The sequence below is a fragment of the Rhinopithecus bieti genome, unplaced genomic scaffold (genome assembly GCF_001698545.2).
Source record: "Rhinopithecus bieti isolate Rb0 unplaced genomic scaffold, ASM169854v2 scaffold_20860, whole genome shotgun sequence".
In the NCBI taxonomy this organism is placed as follows: Eukaryota; Metazoa; Chordata; class Mammalia; order Primates; family Cercopithecidae; genus Rhinopithecus; species Rhinopithecus bieti.
The window spans coordinates 95,825-116,976 of NW_016809987.1; the positions used below are offsets into that span (position 1 = coordinate 95,825).

The 21,152-nt window shown below is 52.2% G+C and overlaps 1 protein-coding gene across 3 annotated transcripts; it reads left to right on the forward strand.

The window, feature by feature from the left end:
- The first annotated feature begins 1,006 nt into the window (after positions 1-1,006).
- SH3BP5L (SH3 binding domain protein 5 like) lies at positions 1,007-20,906 on the forward strand. 3 transcript variants are annotated; one of them, XM_017891100.1, is made up of 7 exons: positions 1,007-2,238; positions 2,706-3,318; positions 11,503-11,565; positions 11,725-11,853; positions 16,781-16,942; positions 18,139-18,396; positions 18,985-20,906. In XM_017891100.1, the coding sequence occupies exons 2-7, from the start codon at positions 3,136-3,138 to the stop codon at positions 19,453-19,455; spliced, it is 1,266 nt and encodes a 421-aa protein (XP_017746589.1). In that variant the 5' UTR covers positions 1,007-2,238; positions 2,706-3,135; the 3' UTR covers positions 19,456-20,906. The 3 variants fall into 3 exon arrangements, with proteins under 3 accessions (XP_017746589.1, XP_017746590.1, XP_017746591.1); XM_017891101.1 differs by having other exon boundaries at positions 1,018-2,238; positions 18,223-18,396; XM_017891102.1 differs by lacking the exons at positions 1,007-2,238; positions 2,706-3,318; positions 11,503-11,565; positions 11,725-11,853 and adding exons at positions 13,407-13,911; positions 14,130-14,192; positions 14,352-14,480 and having other exon boundaries at positions 18,223-18,396.
- Positions 20,907-21,152: the final 246 nt, after the last annotated feature.

The window sequence follows — 21,152 nt, forward strand, 5'->3', positions numbered from 1 at the left end:
ACTTTAATAACAAAAAGGACTGTAGTAGAAGACTGAGGCATTATTATCCATCAAAGCTGTCCACTTAGACAATGTTACTCAAGGTCCTGTTGACTTACTGAAATTAGAAAAATCACTTTTGTAATTTTAAAAACAAAACCTCCAATTTAATGGAAAATCTCTGTTTTCAATCACCTCTTTTAAAGGAATATATTTTGCTCTGCTCAATTAAAAAAATCGTTATTCATGGGATGAAGGGAGAAAAGAAATGGACTGAGAACTGTAGAACTCTTGGCACATGACTCCATCCAAACCTCTGAGCTACTAACAGACAGACTTTAGCATGCCTTCTAGCAGTGTAAGATCATGTCCCTAGGATAACCCCAGCTCCCCCATGAAAATGCCTGCCTGAGAAAGCTCAATGCTAAGACAGGAGAATTTACTGTTTGTTCTAGCCAACACCTGATGATAGGCTCCTGATCTCCCTTTCTCAGGGCGTTTATTAAGGGCTTACAATTATGAATCCTTCTTTCTTCTCTTTAAGGTGTTTTATGTGTCTGCTACAACTCAAGAGGTCCTTTTAAAGGACCTGAGAGCCATTCCTCTGAAATGGATCGTCAAGAAGGGCAGAGCCTCTACCTCCCAATATCAGTGCAAGAATAGCACTCGAGGCTGGGCGTGGTGGCTCACGCCTGTAATCCTAGCACTTTGGGATGCCCAGGCGGGTGGATCACCTGAGGTCAGGAGTTTGCGACTAGCCTGGCCAACGCGGGGAAACCCTGTCTCTACTAAAAATAGAAAAATTAGCCAGAGGTGTTGCCATGCCCTTGTAATCCCAGCTACTCGGGAGGCTGAGGCAGGAGAACCTCTTGTACTTGGGGGGGTGGGGGTTGGAGTGAGCCAAGATCGCGCCATCGCACTCCAGCCTGGACAACAAGAGTGAAACTCCGTCTCAAAATAAATAAATAAATAAATAAATAAGAGTAGCATTCTAACTTCTACAGCTGCTAGCTAGCAGACACATCTGGCCTAATCGCATCTATGCCAATCAACTCTAACTTTTCACTTCTCTGACACTATTGAGGCCTGATCACCTTCCTTCCTTCATTCTCCCTTTGACATGCCCAATCACTTCTGTAGAAATCGGAACAGAGGTCAGTTCTTCCCCTTTCTGTAAGTGGTTACTGAATAAAGTCTTTTTCACTGCTTCAGTGTTTAGCTGGGTTATCTTTGCCAGGATCCAAAAAGAAGGGGAACTCAGCCCATTTGCCTTTTCCATCTGCAGGGCAAACTTTGAGTTGACTCCGAGGAAGTTACGCCTTTTGTAAAAACAAAGCATGCCACGCTGAAGCCTTTCCCTTTAGGCCTAGGCCCCCGCCTCACCAAGCGACAGGTAGAGGTGACAACCGGGTCGCTCGTTCATGGACCCAGGTAACGACACACAATGCCATGGAACAAACTCCTGCTCATCGAGGGCATCTGACCCTGGGCGCACAAGTGAATTAACTGAGTTACTGTTGACTACGTTCCTGATTAGTATTCACGGAGTAATTGGTGACCACACCAAAATGTCGTTCAAGTGCGAGGTCCAGAGGCCTCGAGGGCTGGGATTTACCCATCGGAGCCGTCCGCTCACACGCCATTAGTAAGGGTTCCGCCGACTTCCCTGGAGGGAGGAAAGTCACTTTTGGAAATCGACTTTGCCTTCGCCGGCGAAGTCCGCCAGGGTCCGGACTGGAGTCGCCCCAGGAGCCGCTACCGGAACTTGACCAGCTCCCTTTCGGCGTCGCGCTCGCCTTCCTGGACCAGACCGGAAGTGGCTTCCGGACAGCGCCGCCGCAGCTCCGTAAAGCAAGATGGCACTACTCTCTGAGGCTATTATCTCCATTTTATAGCTAGTATTCCTCTTCTCACCAGTTACTCTCGATTTCTATCCCGCACCCTAATTTTCGTCAGCACCACATTCATGTTTTTCTTTCATTCAGCCTTGGTGGAGGATGGTCTGGAGGCAACCTAGGACCAGCCTGAGCAGCGTGGGGCACCATTTTGTACGGAAACTGAAGGCAGGGCGGGGGCGTGTGAGGCCTCCCGAGGAGGCCCGGCTTGAGAGAGAGCGTGGCGGGGAGGGCGTTGTTCACCGATGACGTGTTTCCGCTTCTGGTCTGCCTGGTCGTTTTTGGTTGGATCGGCTTGTTGCGGGGAGGGAGGGGGAAGATTGTTTGCTGCCTAGAAGCTCCGCGGACGGGAATGTAAACTGAGGTAAGGCTGTGAGGGGGGCTTTTGCGCATGGTTGGGTAGAATGGCCGGGAGTAGGGTCCATGGGATTGCAGAAGAGTGTGGAATTGGAGACGGGAGGCTTAGATTGTCTCTGGGGTTGGACAGAAAAGGTGGGGGTGGGGCTCGGGGTTACAAGGTGAATCGCAAAGCCGGGCAGGGGTGGAGTGGGAAGAGCCGGGGACTACAGGAGATGGGGGAGAGCCTAGGGGTGCAGAGGAAAGTCTCGAAGGCGCTGGCTGGGGAGGGGCTGGGTCCAGAGGAGCTGGGATGGAGGAAGAGTAGAATCTGAAGTCCTTGAAGGCTAAGGAGAGAAGTTGAGGTAGGGACTGGTCGGAATACATGGGTGGGCGCGTGGTGAGAGTGTAGCTTTTGGGAGGCTATATAGAGTTGAAAGGGGCTGGTGGGCGCGGTTTTGATGCTGACATGACCTGGCCTTTGTTTCTCTGCAGCTCGCCAGAGACGCTCATCCTACAGCCTCAGTTCGGGCCCAACCTTCTCTCTCCAGCTGCCACCACAGCCTGGAGGCGCCTGCCTCCACCCTCCCGAATGGTGCTCCTTCTAGCAGGCCTCGGCCCAGGATCCAAGCCCCCTTTGCCCCCAGCCTTGGAGCTGTTGCTCCGGGTTTCTCATAGCGGACTCCCTGTGGCGGGAAGGGAAGAACTTTTGCACAGACAAGGCTTCAGCTCTAAGAACCCCACTGACAACTTGAATGTCAACTCTAACCTAGTGTGAGGTTCTTCCTGTGCCCACCTTTTCTGCCTTTTGAGAAGAGAAACCCTTCTCTTGGCCGTCTAGAACCCAGGAAGCCCCAAGCTGGGGCCCTGGTCCCAGCATGTCAGTCCTCTCTTGTGCATAGGGCTCTGCCCTCTCCCTGTCAGCATGGCTGAGCTCAGACAGGTTCCAGGAGGGCGGGAGACCCCACAGGGGGAGCTGCGGCCTGAAGTGGCAGAGGATGAAGTCCCTAGGAGCCCAGTTGCAGAAGAGCCAGGAGGAGGTGGAAGCAGCAGCAGTGAGGCCAAATTGTCCCCAAGAGAGGAGGAAGAACTGGATCCTAGAATACAGGTGAGAACACTGAGAGCAGGGAGGGAAGGAGAGCCCTGATTCCAGCCTCCCTGAAGAGTGTCGGATGAATGAGGGCTTAGACTTATTCTGTCCCCAGTCAGCTGGGGCAGGAAAGGAGAACAAGTTTGTCAACAAATCATTGCAGAGTAATGTGACAAGTTCCAAAAGAGTTGTGTGTCTGAAGGGCTGAGGGAGTGCAGAGAAAGGCCTGGCCTGAGTGCTTGGCAAGCATTGCTGAAAGCTTCGCTGAAGGAGCGAAGTCACTTGGCAGTAGACGGAGGAGGCACACTTTAGGTCAGTGGAGGGTAGGAGTGTTGTACTTTGCAGAGAAGCAGAGGGGCTGCCACCTTAGTTAGGGATGCTGTGTGAGAGGAGATGACTTTGATATTGGGAGACAGTTTTGAGGCTGAGTGAGAGAATCTTTTCCCCTTTCTCACCTTCTCAGCAGTACCTTTCAGGGATGTGCAGCCCACATTGCTCTGATAATGTGTTCCACTCTGGTAAACAGACCTTTCCAGTGTTAAAAAGGTAGCATCAACTTGAGATCTATAAAGAAACCCCATGTGTTCAAGGATTTGTAACTTTCGTTGTGGCCAATCCTTAGTAACATACACACCTGGCCCTCAGGATGGTGGGTCTCCTAAAGGAATGGAAGAGCAGTTTATTGCCTTGGAGTGTCTACAGTCTAGTTAGTAGGACAGGTAGATCTTTGTGTAGGAGACCTGGGGAAGGTGAGGAAGTGAGGAAGACCAACTCCATGTGGAAGAGATGCCTGGCCAGTCAAAGCTGGGTTGCAGTGTTTCAGGGGATTGGCTGAGAAGGACTTCCTGAGGAAGCTTCTTGGGCAGGTGATGACCAGGATGCTTCTGCATGTTTGGGGCTTGAGTCTGCCATTTGGTCCGGTCACATCTCCAAGACTCTGATGTTGTGGAGGTGACTCTTCCATAGGTGAGCAAGAACATACGAAGGCTCCAATTCTTAGGCTTACCTGTCAGCAAACCTTTATTGGATTACTCCAGTGAGTTGGGAAGAAATCAAAGCCAGCCCTGGCATTCTTCCTTCTCTCTCTGTGTGGGTTCCTGGGATATGTGTGTGTGTGTGGGTTCCTCTTCTGCTGTGTCCATGCTTATAATGGAGCAGTGGTGAGCCATTCGTTTCTGGCATGAGTCAGTAATTTATTTCTGCTGTGCCTGACGTTGCATTGAAAACAGCCAGTTTCTCTTGCTAATTCTACAGATTTATCATCCTCTGAGGAAATCAATTGTAGTGATAAAAGCCTTGGGCTGAGTTTCATGCTACCTCCAACCCCGTGATTATGATTTTTATGGAATTTTCTTTACATTTGTGAGCCTCAGTTTCTTCATCTGTAAAGTGAGCAGTTTGTCTAGCTGATTTGCACAACTCATTCTTGCTCTGCTCTGACACAAGTCTACAGTTCTTTCTCAAACGCTTTTTGCTTGTTCCTTGGTGATAGTTTGTAGATACCACTTTGGGAAAGAGCTCTCTCTGCTGCTTGTGGAGGAGGGCTGTGTGATGTGCATTATATGCCTCCCTGCAGCCTTCCTTGCCCCGCTCCAGAGGAGGTTTCTGCAGAGGAGAATCCACTGTGGTCTCTTTACTTGGCCTCTGCTACTCCTGTGTATTTTTCCAGTGTCTGCAATGGTAGTAGTAGGAAGAGTCATACTTGCACTGTGCTGTTTAATAGGATGGACTAGCTGCATGTGGCTACTTAAACACGATCAATTAAAATTAACATGTAAAAATGCAGTTCCTCGGCCGGACATGGTGGCTCACACCTGTAATCCCAGCACTTTGGGAGGCAGAGGCAGGTGGATCACTTGAGGTCAGGAGTTCGAGACCAGCCTGGCCAACATGGTGAAACCCCATCTCTACTAAAAATAAAAACAATTAGCCGGGTGTTGTGGCGGGTGCCTGTCATCCCAGCTACTTGGGAGGTTGAGGCAGGAGAATCGCTTGAACCCAGGAGGCAGAGGTTGCAGTGAGCTGAGATTGTGCCACTGCACTCCAGCCTGGGTGACAAGACCAAAACTCCATCTCAGGAAAAAAAAAAAAAAAAAAAAAAGCAGTTCCTCAATGCTATACTGACAGTGCAGAAATAGAACATTCTATCGTCACTGACTCTTGTATCAGACGCGCTCTATCAGAGTTGGAGTACACTGAGCTGGCGTAAGGTTTACTTTGCCTCCAGTGAGCTTGTGGTGTCACTGGTGCAAGGAGGGTAAACCAGACCCTGGTCTCTCTTGCTAAACTGCACAGCACGTTGTGGAGTGTTGTAGGTTGTATAGGGAGGGAAGGTCTAGTAATAGCTTCCCTCATTTGATGACACAGGTGTGGCTAGGCCAGTGCTCTGACCTCAGCAGGGAGTTAGTGTCTTCTTGCTGTGGGAGAGAGGTAGCCTGGCTGGAGGGGCGCCCTTCCTGGAGGAGGCTGGTGGCGTTTTGCCCTTCTGTGGTTGGGCTTTCAAGATGAGGAGGAGATTGGGGTGTTCGTCTTTTGAGGTCCCTTTTAGTGTTGACAGTTCACCAGACCGTGCACATTGCTTTGACCACGTGTTTCAGTGCTTTAAGTGGGTGTTCATTTCTCTGGATTCTCAGTGCGTTTACTGGATTTCCATCCAGAGTCCATTAAAAAGTCACCAGGGAGCTTCCAAAATACCCTTACCTGAGCCTTTCTAGACACGTGGATTCTCTTAGTCTGGGTGGGGTGAGAAGGGATTCTAATGTTGCAGTCAGAGCCAAATCCACTGGGCCAGGTATATCCCAAATGTAGGGCACCTGTTTCAATATTTTCTGAGCCTCCCAGAAAGGCTGTCCTTAGGATGAGGCCCTCTCTGACCTGGGGCTGGGGATCCTTCGCAGGCAGGTAACTCCATGGCCATTTATGGTGGAATTCCTCTGGAAGTTGGAAGAAAGTCAGCTGGTGCCTACCTGGAGTGTGCTGTCCCTCCAGGGAAGGCTGCTGACTGTGTCTGCATGTCACGATCTTAGTGGAGTTCTTTTGAGTCCTCCAGGCTCATCCTCAGACTTCCGAGAGGGCTCCAGTGGAGGGAAGAGGAAAGGAGCGTGGATCTAGGATGGACCTGGGTCTGTTCTGTGACTTTTGAGCCTCCTCTTAGTGGTTGCGTTCTTTCCTCAGATGTGAGTGCGCTCGTTTACCTGCTCCTTTCCAAACTCTCTAGGGTGACTTTGCAACCTCTGTGACCTCATCTAGAAGTATGGATTTAGCTTTCACAGGGCAGTCATCACCCTGGCCCCAGGTACCATTAGCTGGAGTCTTTTGATGGTCTGCACAAAAGACGAGGTGGGGTGGGAGCATCTGCAGCCTGAGTCCCCATGCCTTTGATTCAGTGTCCTGGCATCCTGGGAATTTGACTGCTGTGCCCTGGGAAGGTCACCCTCCCTGCTGGCTGCTGGCTCACTGATGGATGATGCATGCTGATTCAGACTTTGTCCTCCTCGAATTCCATTTCAGCTGAGTGCCAGGAGTCCCTGGTGAAGCAGGCCAAATGGAATGTGTTGCTGACTGCCCAAAACCGTCCCAGGTCCTCAGTGGATTCCTGCTCAGCCTTTCCCTGGGTATCCCCTAGGCGGGCTCTCCCCCTCCCTCCCGTGCTGACCTTGCCCTCCAGGCTGCTTTGCTCCCCAGGCATCTTCTTGTCCTGTTAGAGAGAGCTTTATGACTCTGAGGGGACAGATCCCATCAGCAGATGGCTTTTTGTAAATTGTTGGAGGTGCTGTTGGGATGCCAGTTCCCGTGTGGAAAGATAATGCCCACTCCGATGCTAGTTCCCGTGTGGAAAGATAATGCCCACTCCTGCCACTTGCCAACAGCAACAGCTCTTCCTGTCCTTTTTCCAGTAGTCACAGCCGATGCTGAGCCGTCCGGTGCATTGATTGTCTTGTCAGGAGCTGGAAGTTGGTGACTGGGAGCATTTTAGGCCATGGAATCCAGTGAGGGTCCAGTCTTGGACTTTGATTTGCCACATGAACATTGCAGGGTGGCCTTTACCAACTGAACCCCCACAGTCAATGTTTGCTGCATTTCCAAGCCCTGCCCTTTTCCTACCCAGGCTGTGGTTTTCCTAGATGACAGCACTTCCTTCTGTACTGAGATGTCCTTCCAACGGTGTCCTCGGTCCCAGGAGGGTGGTCACAGTGGAAGGAAAGTGAGATCAAAGGTTGGTCCTGGATCCAGACCCAAGTCTGTCACTAATTTTCTGCCTGGTTGTTTCTCATCTATCAAATGCAAAGGAGCTGAGAAAGAATATTCCAGAGGACATGCTGAAAGAACTGGTCGCTCGTCTCCCAGATAGCCTAAAAGCCCCTGTAGGCCACGTCAAGCCACAGGAAACTGGGCCCCCAGGGAGATAGGTTGCCTTTCACCTTGACAGGCATTGCCTTTTTAGGGCCAGTTAGGGTGATCATGTCAGTTGATGGTGATGTCTCTGTTAGGAAGGCACTGTGAAACCTGGAGTTCTGTGTGTCTGGTAGTGTTGGTGCTGACCCTTTGCCTCCTCTGGGGTCCTGAGCTGTGCTGGCTGCCTATTCTTCCAGAATGGTTATTTTATGGACACTGGGTTGTGTGACATTGTAGATGCAGCTACCCAAATACAACAACTTCTAGACCTTCGCCATCCAACACAGGAGCCACATGCCACGGTCTAGGTTGAGATGTGTCCTAAGAGTCAAATGCATATGGATTTTGAAGACTTAGTTTAAAAATGTATAAATATGGATAATAATATTATTTTATGCTGATCGCAAGTCGAAATGATATTTTGGATATATTGAGTTAAATGTATTTTTATAATTTCACTCATTTTGTTTTTATTTTTTACTTTTAAAAAACGTGGCTTCTAGAATTACAAATTCCATGTGCAGCTCCTGTTACATTTCTGTTGAGTAGGTCTCTTCAAGAGAGTCGAGAGCAAGCTTGTTCAACCAGTGGCCTGCAGGTCACATGCAGCCCAGGATGGCTTTGAACACAGCCCAATACAAATTTGTAAACTTTTCTTAAAACATGATGAGATTTTTTTTGTGATTTTTTTTTTTTTTTTTGAGACAGTGTCTTGCTCTCTCACCCAGGCTGGAGTGCAGTGGCACAATCTCGGATCACTGCAACCTCCGCCTCCCAGATTCAAGTGATTCTCCTGCCTCAGCCGTCCCAGTAGCTGGGACTACAGGTGTGCACCGCCACACCCAGCTATTGTTTTTGTATTTTAGTAGAGATGGGCTTTGCATCATGTTGCCCAGGCTGGTCTCAAACTCCTGAGCTCAGGCAGTCTGCCCACCTCGGACTCCTGAAGTGCTAGGATTACAGGTGTGAACCACTGCGCCTGGCCACGGTTTTTTGTTTTTTTTTTTAGTTCATCAGCTATAGCTAGTGTTAGTGTATTTTATGTGTAGCCCAGGACAGTGCGTCTTTCAGTGTGTTCCAGGGAAGCAAAAAGATTGGACACCCCTAGTTTAGAGCCAGATTTGTGGCCCTCCTTAGGCAGGGTCTACGCTGTTGTAGGTGTGTGCATTTCATATCCTCATCCTCGTTCCATGACAGGCTTCTACCTTGTGTTCTTCCTTTTACTGTAATTAACATGTTACACTGGTTTCCTGTATTCTTACCTGCTGACCCAAATCTTTGCAGGATCAAGGCAGGGGATGGGGGGAGGATGGAAGGGATAGAAGGCACTAAAAGGGAGGTTGTGCCTGTCAGCCTGACTCCCGCACTGGGTTACTGAAAGTCCTGAACGAGGTGAGTGGGGGCCGACATCACGGCCATATGAATGGGAAGTGATTGTGGGATTGCTGCCAAGTGCAGGTCATGGGTCTGGGCAGCAGGCACTTGCTGGGCTGGGTCCCTCTGGCCTGTCTAGCCTCCTGTCCAGAGACAGCAGGGGCTGGTGAAGGCAAATCCTGTAGCTCGGCACCAGGTATTTCCTGGCACAAGGCCCTTGGCACAGACCGGCACTGCTCCTCCGTAGTGTCCTTGGCTCACCAGGGGCTCTGGGAACTTTTGTGTTTTCTCGGGCAAGGGAGGATGACTTGAGGCCAGTACCCCTTTCAGCTCTTTGCCATTTCATGGAAAGCCCTGGATGGTTCTATTGCTTCTGTCTCCAGTCCTGCCAGGGGCCAGGGAGACACTCAAACCAGCTTGTCCAGCGACTTCTCCCCAGGTCTCTCCCTCCCTCCCGCAGGATCTGCTCTGCAGGGACCTGCGGTCATGGTCACCCATTGCCCAGGCAGGCCAAAGGCTTCTTGGACTCTATACACTTTCCCAATCTTGACCTTAGTCATCCACCAAGCCCCTGTGATTCTGTGTCCTGCGTTTCCTTGGGATCTGCCCTCTCCTCTGCCACCTGGAATACTATAGACAGCCTCCACCTTTTTTTTTTTTTTTTTTTGAGGCGGAGTCTCGCTCTGTCGCCCAGGCTGGAGTGCAGTAGCCCGGATCTCAGCTCACTGCAAGCTCCGCCTCCGGGGTCACGCCATTCTCCTGCACTCACCTCACCGAGTAGCTGGGACTGACAGGCGCCCGCCACCTATCGCCCCGACTAGTTTTTTGTATTTTTAGTAGAGATGGGGTTTCACCGTGTTAAGCCAGGGATGTCTCGCATCTCCTGGACCTCCGTGATCCGCCGTCTCGGCCTCCCAAAAGTGCTGGGATACAGGCTTGATCCAACCGCCGCCCTGGCCTTTTTTTTTTTTTTTTTTTGAGATGGAGTCTCACTGTGTCACCTAGGCTGGAGTGCGGTGGCACGATCTGGGCTTGCTGCAACCCCTGCCCCCCAGGTTCAAGTGATTCTCATGCCTCAGCCTCCCAGGTAGCTGGGATTATAGGTGTGTGCTATCACGCCCAGCTAATTTTTGTCTTTTTACTAGAGACAGGGCTTCACCTTGTTGGCCAGGCCGGTCTTGAACTCCTGGCCTCAAGTGATCTGCCCATCTCTGCTTCCCAAAGTGCTGGAATTACAGGTGTGAGCCACCACGCCCATCCCAGCCTCCACTTTTTTCTCCCTGGCTCCCCTAGGCTTTTGTTACATTGGCACCAGGCTCTGAGAGACCCTTTTGCCATTGCAAAAACGCCTGGTACTACCTCCCAAGGTGCTGTAGCCTTACTGACCTTCTCACCTGCCAACTTGTCTGCCCAGGGTACCTGCTCCCCTTTGGTTCCTTGGCCCTTTGTTCTTCACTGGCACTTAATTTTTTGAGACAGTCTCGCCGTGTCGCCCATGCTGGAGTGCAGTGGCGCGATCTCTGCTCACTGCAGCCTCTGCCTCCCAGGTTCAAGTGATTCTCCTGCCTCTGCCTCCTGAGTAGCTGGGACTAAAAGTGCATGCTGCCACGCCCGGCTAATTTTGTATTTTAGTAGAGACAGGGTTTCACCATGTTGCTCAGGCTGGTCTCAAACTCCTGACCTCAGGTGATCTGCCTGCCTCGGCCTCCCAAAGTGCTGGGATTACAGGCGTGAGCCACCGCGCCCAGCCATCCACTGGCACTTTTGTGTCTATGAAGCCCTCCCAGCTGGGGAGCAAGTGTTCCAGGCACCCTACCCTGACCTGCTGCTGCCCAGGTGGGTGACCTTGCTGCCCGGAGGGCACCCACACCCACCCCTCACAAGGCTGCACATACTGCCCAGGGCCTGCTGCTGACTTGCTGGGTTTCCTCACAGGCTGTAAGCTGCCACCTCTATGTCCTGAATTCTCAGGTATCAGGGTCCCGAGAGGTGATAAGTGTGCAATAGACATGTGCTGACTGAGTGGCCCTGCCCTGGTCCAGGTGGCCATCCTGTCGCAGAGAGAGAGAGCCCTCAGGTCCAAGGAGACCCCTCCATTTGAGGAAGTGCCGCAATCTGATGGAGAGCGTGAGGACTCACCACAACTGCACGCTGAGCATTCTCCAAACCTCAATTTCTTCATCCTGAAAACTGGGGTTTTACTACCCAAAACAAGGTAGAGTTGTGAGGATTACGTGAGATTGTATATGTCAGCTCCCAGATAGACAAGAAAGTATGTGGCAATCTCCATGTCTTCTTTCCCTTCCTGAGTGCCTCACCTCCTTTCTCTGGGCAAGTGGGGCGCTCTCTCTCTCTCTGTTGCTCCTGCCTTGCACGGTTCACTCAAGGCTACTTCCTTCCACCGCACTAATTTGCCACCCCTCTCTGTGGCAGGAGGAGCTGGAGCACCTGAACCAGGCCAGCGAGGAGATCAACCAGGTGGAACTTCAGCTGGATGTGAGTGTTTTCTTCCTTGTGTGCTTGGGCTGGTCCTTGGAAGCATCTCTATCTGTCTCTTTCCCAGATTGAGGCAGTGGCAGTGGGAGGGGTGTGTCTGAGAAACAAGAGGAGCTGGGACCCAAACATGTGCCTTTTCTTTGCCGTGTTCCTTTGCAGGAGGCCAGGACCACCTATCGGAGGATCCTGCAGGAGTCGGCGAGGAAACTGAATACACAGGGTTCCCACTTGGGAAGCTGCATCGAGAAGGCCCGGCCCTACTATGAGGCTCGGCGGCTGGCTAAGGAGGTATGGCTGGCTGACCCATGTTTGAGGAAGGCTACATGCTGAGCCTGTCCCTGGATTCTTCTGTCTCTATGTGAAGTGAGAGACAAAGCACCAGACCTGAGGGCAGAACCCTGGGCTAGACCTGGCTGGTCGGAACAAGCTCTGTGGGCTCAGAGGTTCCTTTACCACCGTGGGCCGTGGGCTCATGGTCTATAAAATGGTCAGGGAGGGTGTGGGAGAACATTTAGTTCAGCCCTGCTAATATTTAAGTGCCTTCTGCGTATCAGGAACCAGGCTTTAGGGTATATCAGATATGTCAGTTCTAACATCCTACTGTTTTCACCTACTGCCATTTCCTCTTCCCTTTGGCTCATGTCTCTCTTCTGAATCTTTTCTTTGCTTTCTCCTCACTCTTTTCCCCACCCCACACCCCTTTTTTCTGTAACAAATTATTTTAACAAATAGTGTGTGTTCACCGTTGGAAAACATAATAAAATAAGAAGGAAACAAAACCACCCAAAATCCTACCATGCACGTTTCATGCATTCTATTTCCTGGGATTTGTTTTCATCCTGCATGGTGAGGTGACAGATACAGAGACAACTGCCTTGGAAGAAGAGTTTGTTCCCAAGAGGAGGGGACATACCATGCCATGCAGGGCCACACTGGGAAGCAACCGGGGTCCTTCAGGAGGCAGAAGAAGTAAAGGAGAAAGCATAGCGTGGAGCCTTATTGTGATTTTGTGGAAAGGAGTAGGTGAGGCAGGGTAGACAAGTTTGGATAAGCTTAGGAGTGGATAGTTGGAATAATTTTGCTAGGCCCTGGGCTATAGGGGTGGCCTCTAATTGTCTAGTACCTGGCCCTGGGATGACTTAGGGCAGAGGAAATATTGGCTTGGTGGGTGAGAAGTAGGTAAAGGAGCTAGTTGGGGATCCAGGCTTTGGATTGGTTGGTTGGTTTGCATAGGAAAGGCACGCTTACAGGGGAGTTTACTGTCTCTAGGAAGTAGCTCTGGAAGGGGCAGTTTCTCCTTGGCCAGCAAGGTCCCCAGACATCAAAGCATCGTAAAGTGTAGAAAATAAAAGTATGATTAACACAGCACAGATAACCATGTGCTCATGTCTTGTGTCTGTGTGTGTGTGTATATATATATCCGCCAAAATGGGATTACACGGTGTGTGCTGTTTTGTTCTTTTACTAGCATTATCAAATGGTTCCAGGTCAATCACTATACATCCATGCTGTCATTTTAAAGGACTGATTAGTTAATATTTTATTTATTTTTTATTTTTTTATTTTTTTATTTTATTTATTTATTTTAGGTGGAGTCTTGNGAGACAGTCTCGCCGTGTCGCCCATGCTGGAGTGCAGTGGCGCGATCTCTGCTCACTGCAGCCTCTGCCTCCCAGGTTCAAGTGATTCTCCTGCCTCTGCCTCCTGAGTAGCTGGGACTAAAAGTGCATGCTGCCACGCCCGGCTAATTTTTGTATTTTTAGTAGAGACAGGGTTTCACCATGTTGCTCAGGCTGGTCTCAAACTCCTGACCTCAGGTGATCTGCCTGCCTCGGCCTCCCAAAGTGCTGGGATTACAGGCGTGAGCCACCGCGCCCAGCCATCCACTGGCACTTTTGTGTCTATGAAGCCCTCCCAGCTGGGGAGCAAGTGTTCCAGGCACCCTACCCTGACCTGCTGCTGCCCAGGTGGGTGACCTTGCTGCCCGGAGGGCACCCACACCCACCCCTCACAAGGCTGCACATACTGCCCAGGGCCTGCTGCTGACTTGCTGGGTTTCCTCACAGGCTGTAAGCTGCCACCTCTATGTCCTGAATTCTCAGGTATCAGGGTCCCGAGAGGTGATAAGTGTGCAATAGACATGTGCTGACTGAGTGGCCCTGCCCTGGTCCAGGTGGCCATCCTGTCGCAGAGAGAGAGAGCCCTCAGGTCCAAGGAGACCCCTCCATTTGAGGAAGTGCCGCAATCTGATGGAGAGCGTGAGGACTCACCACAACTGCACGCTGAGCATTCTCCAAACCTCAATTTCTTCATCCTGAAAACTGGGGTTTTACTACCCAAAACAAGGTAGAGTTGTGAGGATTACGTGAGATTGTATATGTCAGCTCCCAGATAGACAAGAAAGTATGTGGCAATCTCCATGTCTTCTTTCCCTTCCTGAGTGCCTCACCTCCTTTCTCTGGGCAAGTGGGGCGCTCTCTCTCTCTCTGTTGCTCCTGCCTTGCACGGTTCACTCAAGGCTACTTCCTTCCACCGCACTAATTTGCCACCCCTCTCTGTGGCAGGAGGAGCTGGAGCACCTGAACCAGGCCAGCGAGGAGATCAACCAGGTGGAACTTCAGCTGGATGTGAGTGTTTTCTTCCTTGTGTGCTTGGGCTGGTCCTTGGAAGCATCTCTATCTGTCTCTTTCCCAGATTGAGGCAGTGGCAGTGGGAGGGGTGTGTCTGAGAAACAAGAGGAGCTGGGACCCAAACATGTGCCTTTTCTTTGCCGTGTTCCTTTGCAGGAGGCCAGGACCACCTATCGGAGGATCCTGCAGGAGTCGGCGAGGAAACTGAATACACAGGGTTCCCACTTGGGAAGCTGCATCGAGAAGGCCCGGCCCTACTATGAGGCTCGGCGGCTGGCTAAGGAGGTATGGCTGGCTGACCCATGTTTGAGGAAGGCTACATGCTGAGCCTGTCCCTGGATTCTTCTGTCTCTATGTGAAGTGAGAGACAAAGCACCAGACCTGAGGGCAGAACCCTGGGCTAGACCTGGCTGGTCGGAACAAGCTCTGTGGGCTCAGAGGTTCCTTTACCACCGTGGGCCGTGGGCTCATGGTCTATAAAATGGTCAGGGAGGGTGTGGGAGAACATTTAGTTCAGCCCTGCTAATATTTAAGTGCCTTCTGCGTATCAGGAACCAGGCTTTAGGGTATATCAGATATGTCAGTTCTAACATCCTACTGTTTTCACCTACTGCCATTTCCTCTTCCCTTTGGCTCATGTCTCTCTTCTGAATCTTTTCTTTGCTTTCTCCTCACTCTTTTCCCCACCCCACACCCCTTTTTTCTGTAACAAATTATTTTTAACAAATAGTGTGTGTTCACCGTTGGAAAAACATAATAAAATAAGAAGGAAACAAAAACCACCCAAAATCCTACCATGCACGTTTCATGCATTCTATTTCCTGGGATTTGTTTTCATCCTGCATGGTGAGGTGACAGATACAGAGACAACTGCCTTGGAAGAAGAGTTTGTTCCCAAGAGGAGGGGACATACCATGCCATGCAGGGCCACACTGGGAAGCAACCGGGGTCCTTCAGGAGGCAGAAGAAGTAAAGGAGAAAGCATAGCGTGGAGCCTTATTGTGATTTTTGTGGAAAGGAGTAGGTGAGGCAGGGTAGACAAGTTTGGATAAGCTTAGGAGTGGATAGTTGGAATAATTTTGCTAGGCCCTGGGCTATAGGGGTGGCCTCTAATTGTCTAGTACCTGGCCCTGGGATGACTTAGGGCAGAGGAAATATTGGCTTGGTGGGTGAGAAGTAGGTAAAGGAGCTAGTTGGGGATCCAGGCTTTGGATTGGTTGGTTGGTTTGCATAGGAAAGGCACGCTTACAGGGGAGTTTACTGTCTCTAGGAAGTAGCTCTGGAAGGGGCAGTTTCTCCTTGGCCAGCAAGGTCCCCCAGACATCAAAGCATCGTAAAGTGTAGAAAATAAAAGTATGATTAACACAGCACAGATAACCATGTGCTCATGTCTTGTGTCTGTGTGTGTGTGTATATATATATCCGCCAAAATGGGATTACACGGTGTGTGCTGTTTTGTTCTTTTACTAGCATTATCAAATGGTTCCAGGTCAATCACTATACATCCATGCTGTCATTTTAAAGGACTGATTAGTTAATATTTTATTTATTTTTTATTTTTTTATTTTTTTTATTTTATTTATTTATTTTTTTAGGTGGAGTCTTGCTCTGTCACCTGGGCTGGAGGGCAGTGGCCGGATCTCAGCTCACTGCAAGCTCCGCCTCCCGGGTTCACACCATTCTCCTGCCTCAGCCTCCCGAGTAGCTGGGACTATAGGCGCCCGCCATCTCGCCCGGCTAGTTTTTTTGGTATTTTTTAGTAGAGACGGGGTTTTACCGTGTTAGCCAGGATGGTCTCGATCTGCTGACCTCGTGATCCGCCCGTCTCGGCCTCCCAAAGTGCTGGGATTACAGGCTTGAGCCACCGCGCCCGGCCAATATTTTATTTTTTTAAGAGATGGGGTCTTGCTCTGTTGCCCAGACTGGAGTACAGTGGTGTGATCATAGCTCACTGTAACCTTAAACTCCTAGGCTCAATAATCCTCCTCCCTCAGCCTCATAAGTAGACAGGCTCACAGGCAGAAGCCACTGCGCCCAGCTTATTTTCTTATATTAGATGTACTGTTATTTATTTAACCAATGTCCTGTAACTGAAAAGTTACAAAAAAGTTTTGTTTCGTTTTTTGCTGGGTTGGTGTGGCTGTGATGACTGTCTCTGAACTTGTCCGATTATTTCCTTCCGCTTGCCTGCTGAACATGGAATTGATGGTCTCAAGGTCATCTTTTCTGTCAGACTCTGTCCATGTTGCTAACCACCTTACAACTAAATGTGTAACCACCTTACACTAAATGGTTTGTATTTTCCTTTGTTTTCCCTAGGGCAAAAGGCTAGCAGCCTTGGGAGTGCTGGATTTCACACACCTACCCTCCACTGGCAAAATTTTTATTTCTTCTAGTCCATATCCTTATGAAATATTCTTTATAGAATGTTGTTTCCTTGGCATTTATCCTCAGCACAGTTTGGGGAATGAAGCCGACATTGCTAGTAGGCCTTCCTCCTTCTCTTATCCTCACATCTATTATGGGTCTCCATGGGCAGCTGGGGTCCCTCGGGATTCCCTGTCCTGATATCCCTCTCCCCCCAGGCTCAGCAGGAGACACAGAAGGCAGCGCTGCGGTATGAGCGAGCCGTCAGCATGCACAACGCTGCTCGGGAGATGGTGTTTGTGGCTGAGCAGGGTGTCATGGCCGACAAGAACCGACTGGACCCCACGTGGCAGGAGATGCTGAACCATGCCACCTGCAAGGTGAGGTGGGCGGTGCTGGCAGGGCCCCTTCACTGGTTCTCATCCATTCTTTGCTATGTCTTTATCACCTCACCTCCTCACTTTTTCCTCCACTTTCGCCTTCTTTCAACTTTGATTCTGTTTCAGGCAAAACCTGTTCCTAGTTTTCTGTCCTATTTGGCCTCCAGTGCTTCCCATATTCCATCTCCCTCTGACTTAGAATGTCATCCTGGGCTCTTGAACGTTTGCCTCCAGGTGTGGGACTAACCCAAACAATTCATCCCTGGTGGATACTCTGGATTCAACATTCACATTTTGTTATATTTAGCTGTGTGACTCCTCGCTTCTGTTTTCAGAATCTGCTCCCTTTCCTGCTTTTGAGCTCTGACAGTACACTTCGAGTTTTGAAGTATAATTTATGTATCATTTCCAAGCTCCTGAAAGGAGACTGGGGAGCGGAAGGGTCTCTGCCATTGGCCCTGCCTGCCACCTTCAGCTTGCACAGGGCAGGTGTCAGCTCCTCAGGGCGTGTTTGTGGCTTGTGATTCTTCATCTGCCCCTCCCATAGAACAGGCACCTCACTTCTACTCTAGAGCTCATGCAAATGAGAGCACGCAGCACTCGGGGAGGGGTTAGGGGATGGTGTACAGTCTGGAGCTACCCTTGAACAGGAAGCAGGTGAGGGCTCCAGCTACTTTGTCTACCAGGACAAGTGGGCCAACTGTCCAACACCCTGAGCAGAAGCACCCTAGAGCCCCATCCAGCCTTGGTCTACGTGTCCTGGACAGTGCCCACATAGGGTGTGGAAACCTGGAGAACCCAGTGTACAGCTGTGGCTCCCCACACGGGCTCTTCTGATTCCCAGATCCTTAACCACTGGCACTGAGGGCTCCCTGAAGAGAGTGGCTGCTGCAGATGTGTGATGTGCTGACACATTCCCTTGATGCTCAAGTGGTTGAGTGGGCGCCAGCGTCCCTTTCCTGGCAGCAGCAAAGCTGAGTAGCCAGTGGTGCAGGTGACAGGAGGCAAGAACATGGGAAGAGGTGGCTCAGAGGCACGTGCACTGTGATGTGGTCCTCAATGGTCAGGCAGCAGATCCAAGAGACACAGAAATAAGCTCTCTTGAGGCTCACAGATGCTCTGTTCCCCCTGCGTGTCTCGGGCTCTGTACACAGTTGGGGGTTTGCAGAGGATGTTCCTGTTTGGGTTCCCCCCAGGGCATTGTTCAGGTTGGCAGCCTGGGGCAGATGCCAGAGACTGAAGCCTGGGTCCCGGCTCAGTGGTGTGTCCCTCTGGGCCAGGTGAACGAGGCGGAGGAAGAACGGCTTCGAGGTGAGCGGGAGCACCAGCGAGTGACTCGGCTGTGCCAACAGGCGGAGGCTCGGGTCCAAGCCCTGCAGAAGACGCTCCGGAGGGCCATTGGCAAGAGCCGCCCCTACTTTGAGCTCAAGGCCCAGTTCAGCCAGATCCTGGAGGTAGCTGAGTGGGTGAGGGGGAGGAGGAATGGCTAGGTGGGGGTGCAGGCAGGGGCAGGCATGGAAAGTGAGGGCCGCTGGAGGGGATGCTGGTCGGCCTCTCTGGGCCATCTTGGTGAGGTGGCCAGGGTGAGGCCTCCGGCCAGTGGTGGGGAAGGGTGGAGGCACACATGTGCCAGATGACCTTGCAGGAGTGGGAGGCAGGGATGGGGGCTGGTGATGGCGCGAACGTAGTTGGAAGAAGGGAGGTAGACGAGGAAAAGAACTGGTGGAAACCCAGGGATGGGGAAGAAGAACCAGCCATGGGGTGAAGGGGAACAGTGGGGAGAGGATGAGGAGCAGGAGCTGGTGGAGAGGAAGGCCAGAGAGGAAGGCTCTGGAAGGTGGGGCTCAGGTCAGGAGCAGGATTGCTGGGAAGAACAGCCCAGAGAGCCAGTGGAGCTGGGAAGGGTGTTGTGGGTCTGTGGTGGGTGCGGAGCCAGCTGTCCAGGTACTCGGGGAGAGCAGGCCCTCAGACCTCAGTGCAGAGTGCTGGGTACGGTGGAGCGGTGCGCCACGGCTCGCCTGACTCAGTTCTGCCCTCTGCAGGAGCACAAGGCCAAGGTAACAGAACTGGAGCAGCAGGTAGCTCAGGCCAAGACGCGCTACTCAGTGGCCCTTCGCAACCTGGAGCAGATCAGCGAGCAGATTCACGCGCGGCGCCGCGGGGGTCTGCCTCCCCACCCGCTGGGCCCTCGGCGCTCCTCCCCCGTGGGCGCTGAAGCAGGACCTGAGGACATAGAGGACGGAGACAGCGGGATTGAGGGGGCCGAGGGTGCGGGGCTGGAGGAGGGCAGCAGCCTGGGGCCCGGCCCCGCCCCCGACACCGACACCCTGAGTCTGCTGAGCCTGCGCACGGTGGCTTCGGACCTGCAGAAGTGCGACTCCGTGGAGCACTTGCGAGGCCTCTCGGACCACGTCAGTCTGGACGGCCAAGAGCTGGGAACCCGGAGTGGAGGGCGCCGGGGCAGCGACGGCGGAGTCCGTGGGGGTCGGCACCAGCGCAGTGTCAGCCTGTAGTCGAGGGACCGGGGTTCCTGGCTTGAATCTGCTATCCTGGGCCGGTCGGGGCCCACAGGCTTCTCACGCCCTCTCCTCCGGGGCCTTGGCTTCCCGGAGGTCCCCTTCTCCAGTGCTTCCCTGGAGAGGCCAGCTGTGTTCGAGTCCTCTGTGCCTGCCCTGGCGTTCTCACAGCCTCCCCCTTCCCTTCAGCAGGCAGCTCTTTTTGCCTTACCCATGCGGAAGGTTTGCCCTCGGCGCTCTGCCTGCCCCTCCTGCTGGCTCATCACGATCTGCGGGGCACTGACCCTTTGCTTTCCCTTTCTCCTCCCTCTCTTTCCATCTGTTTGGCTTTTTCCCTCAGGGAACTTGGTCTGGAAGGCACGGGGAAGCTCATCAGAGAAAATGGGTGCTGGGCCTGCGCACTCCGGTCAGAGGGGATGGACAGGCACCCTCCCGTTGGTTTTCTGGCCCCGCCGCCTTCCCAAGGCGACTCTGGAGGGCACCGTCAATATGCCGCTGAGCCCTGCACCCCCGTCCTGTTCCAGCCCGTGCGTGTGTGACCTGTGAGACGTACTGTGCACCTCTGGAAGATACCGTCTTTCCCTTCAGCGTTCCCTTTCATGACCCGAGGCGCTCTGCAATGTGTGCCCCAAAGCAGAACTTACAGGACCTGCAGGAAGCTGGTGTCAGGGAGAGAAACCCAACCCCACCGTCAACACAGGGAACATCACGCACTCCAGACTGGCCCCTGTGGGTGTGGTGTTTGGCTGGGCTGGGCCCTTAACATTGCCAAGGTGCTAGTGGGTCCCTAAGACGGCCCGTGGTGGGGGTGAAGTCATGAGGTCCTGAAGGCTGAGGCCCCTGTCGTTCCCACCCTCACTTGCTGCACAGTTGTGTTTACTTTTTCTGGGTAGAGGATGCTGAACTGACTCAGCACCCTCCTGCAGGGCGGGGTTAGGGAATTTGGTGCTCAATTGCTCTCCCTTGCTCTTACCCAAACTCAGTACCTACCGCAGGATCCCTCGGGGCACACTCAAGCTTGGCTGCCAACCCTCTTAACTTCCTTTGTTACAGGGAGGGGTTGGCTTGGGGTGAAACGTCCTGCCCTCCGCGGGGAGCAGCTCCAGCTGCCTGGGACAGTGCTCCCAGTTTGTAGGGAAGCCACACCAGATCTGGGTGCCTCGGGAGAACCGGTCCTTCCTTTTGACCCACCCCAGGATAGTGGAGAGCTCTTGTCTAGGCCCATGTTCTGCCAGCGACCGGGATGAGTGGGCATCTGGCCTCCACACATGGGGTCTACAGGTCGAGGGAGGTTGGTCACGATGAGAACCTTGGGGTTTGAGGTGGCCATGGGCAGAGAGCAGAAAGGGAGGGAGGGTGTGGGTGTGCGTGTGTGCATGTGCTGGTGTGTAAGGGGGAAAGGGTCTTTACTGGTTTTATTTAAATAAAGTAGTTTATGTAACAGTTAACATCTACTGTCCTTGCTGGAGGAAGAGAAAAGGTGCAAAGATGAGGCAAGGGTTGGGGGAGGGAAGAGCAGGGTGAGGCGGTGGGCTCTTTAGATGGTGTGGTCAGGGAGGGGAGGTGAAGGACCAGATTGAGCCACGCTATGCATGCTCTTGGGGACGTGTGAGGCCCCATGGCCAGGGTGGTCATGTACAGGGCAAGCGTAGACAAGCAAGGGAGGAGTTGGTGCCTTGTGGGGCCATGCTGTG

Bases quoted from the DNA above. Each gene is read 5' to 3' on its own strand.
- SH3BP5L (XM_017891100.1), top strand. From the start codon at position 3,136: ATGGCTGAGCTCAGACAGGTTCCAGGAGGGCGGGAGACCCCACAGGGG. The intron at 11,566-11,724 runs GTGAGTGTTTTC...GTTCCTTTGCAG, and splicing joins AGGTGGAACTTCAGCTGGAT to GAGGCCAGGACCACCTATCG. The intron at 16,943-18,138 runs GTGAGGTGGGCG...GGTTCCCCCCAG, and splicing joins TGAACCATGCCACCTGCAAG to GGCATTGTTCAGGTTGGCAG.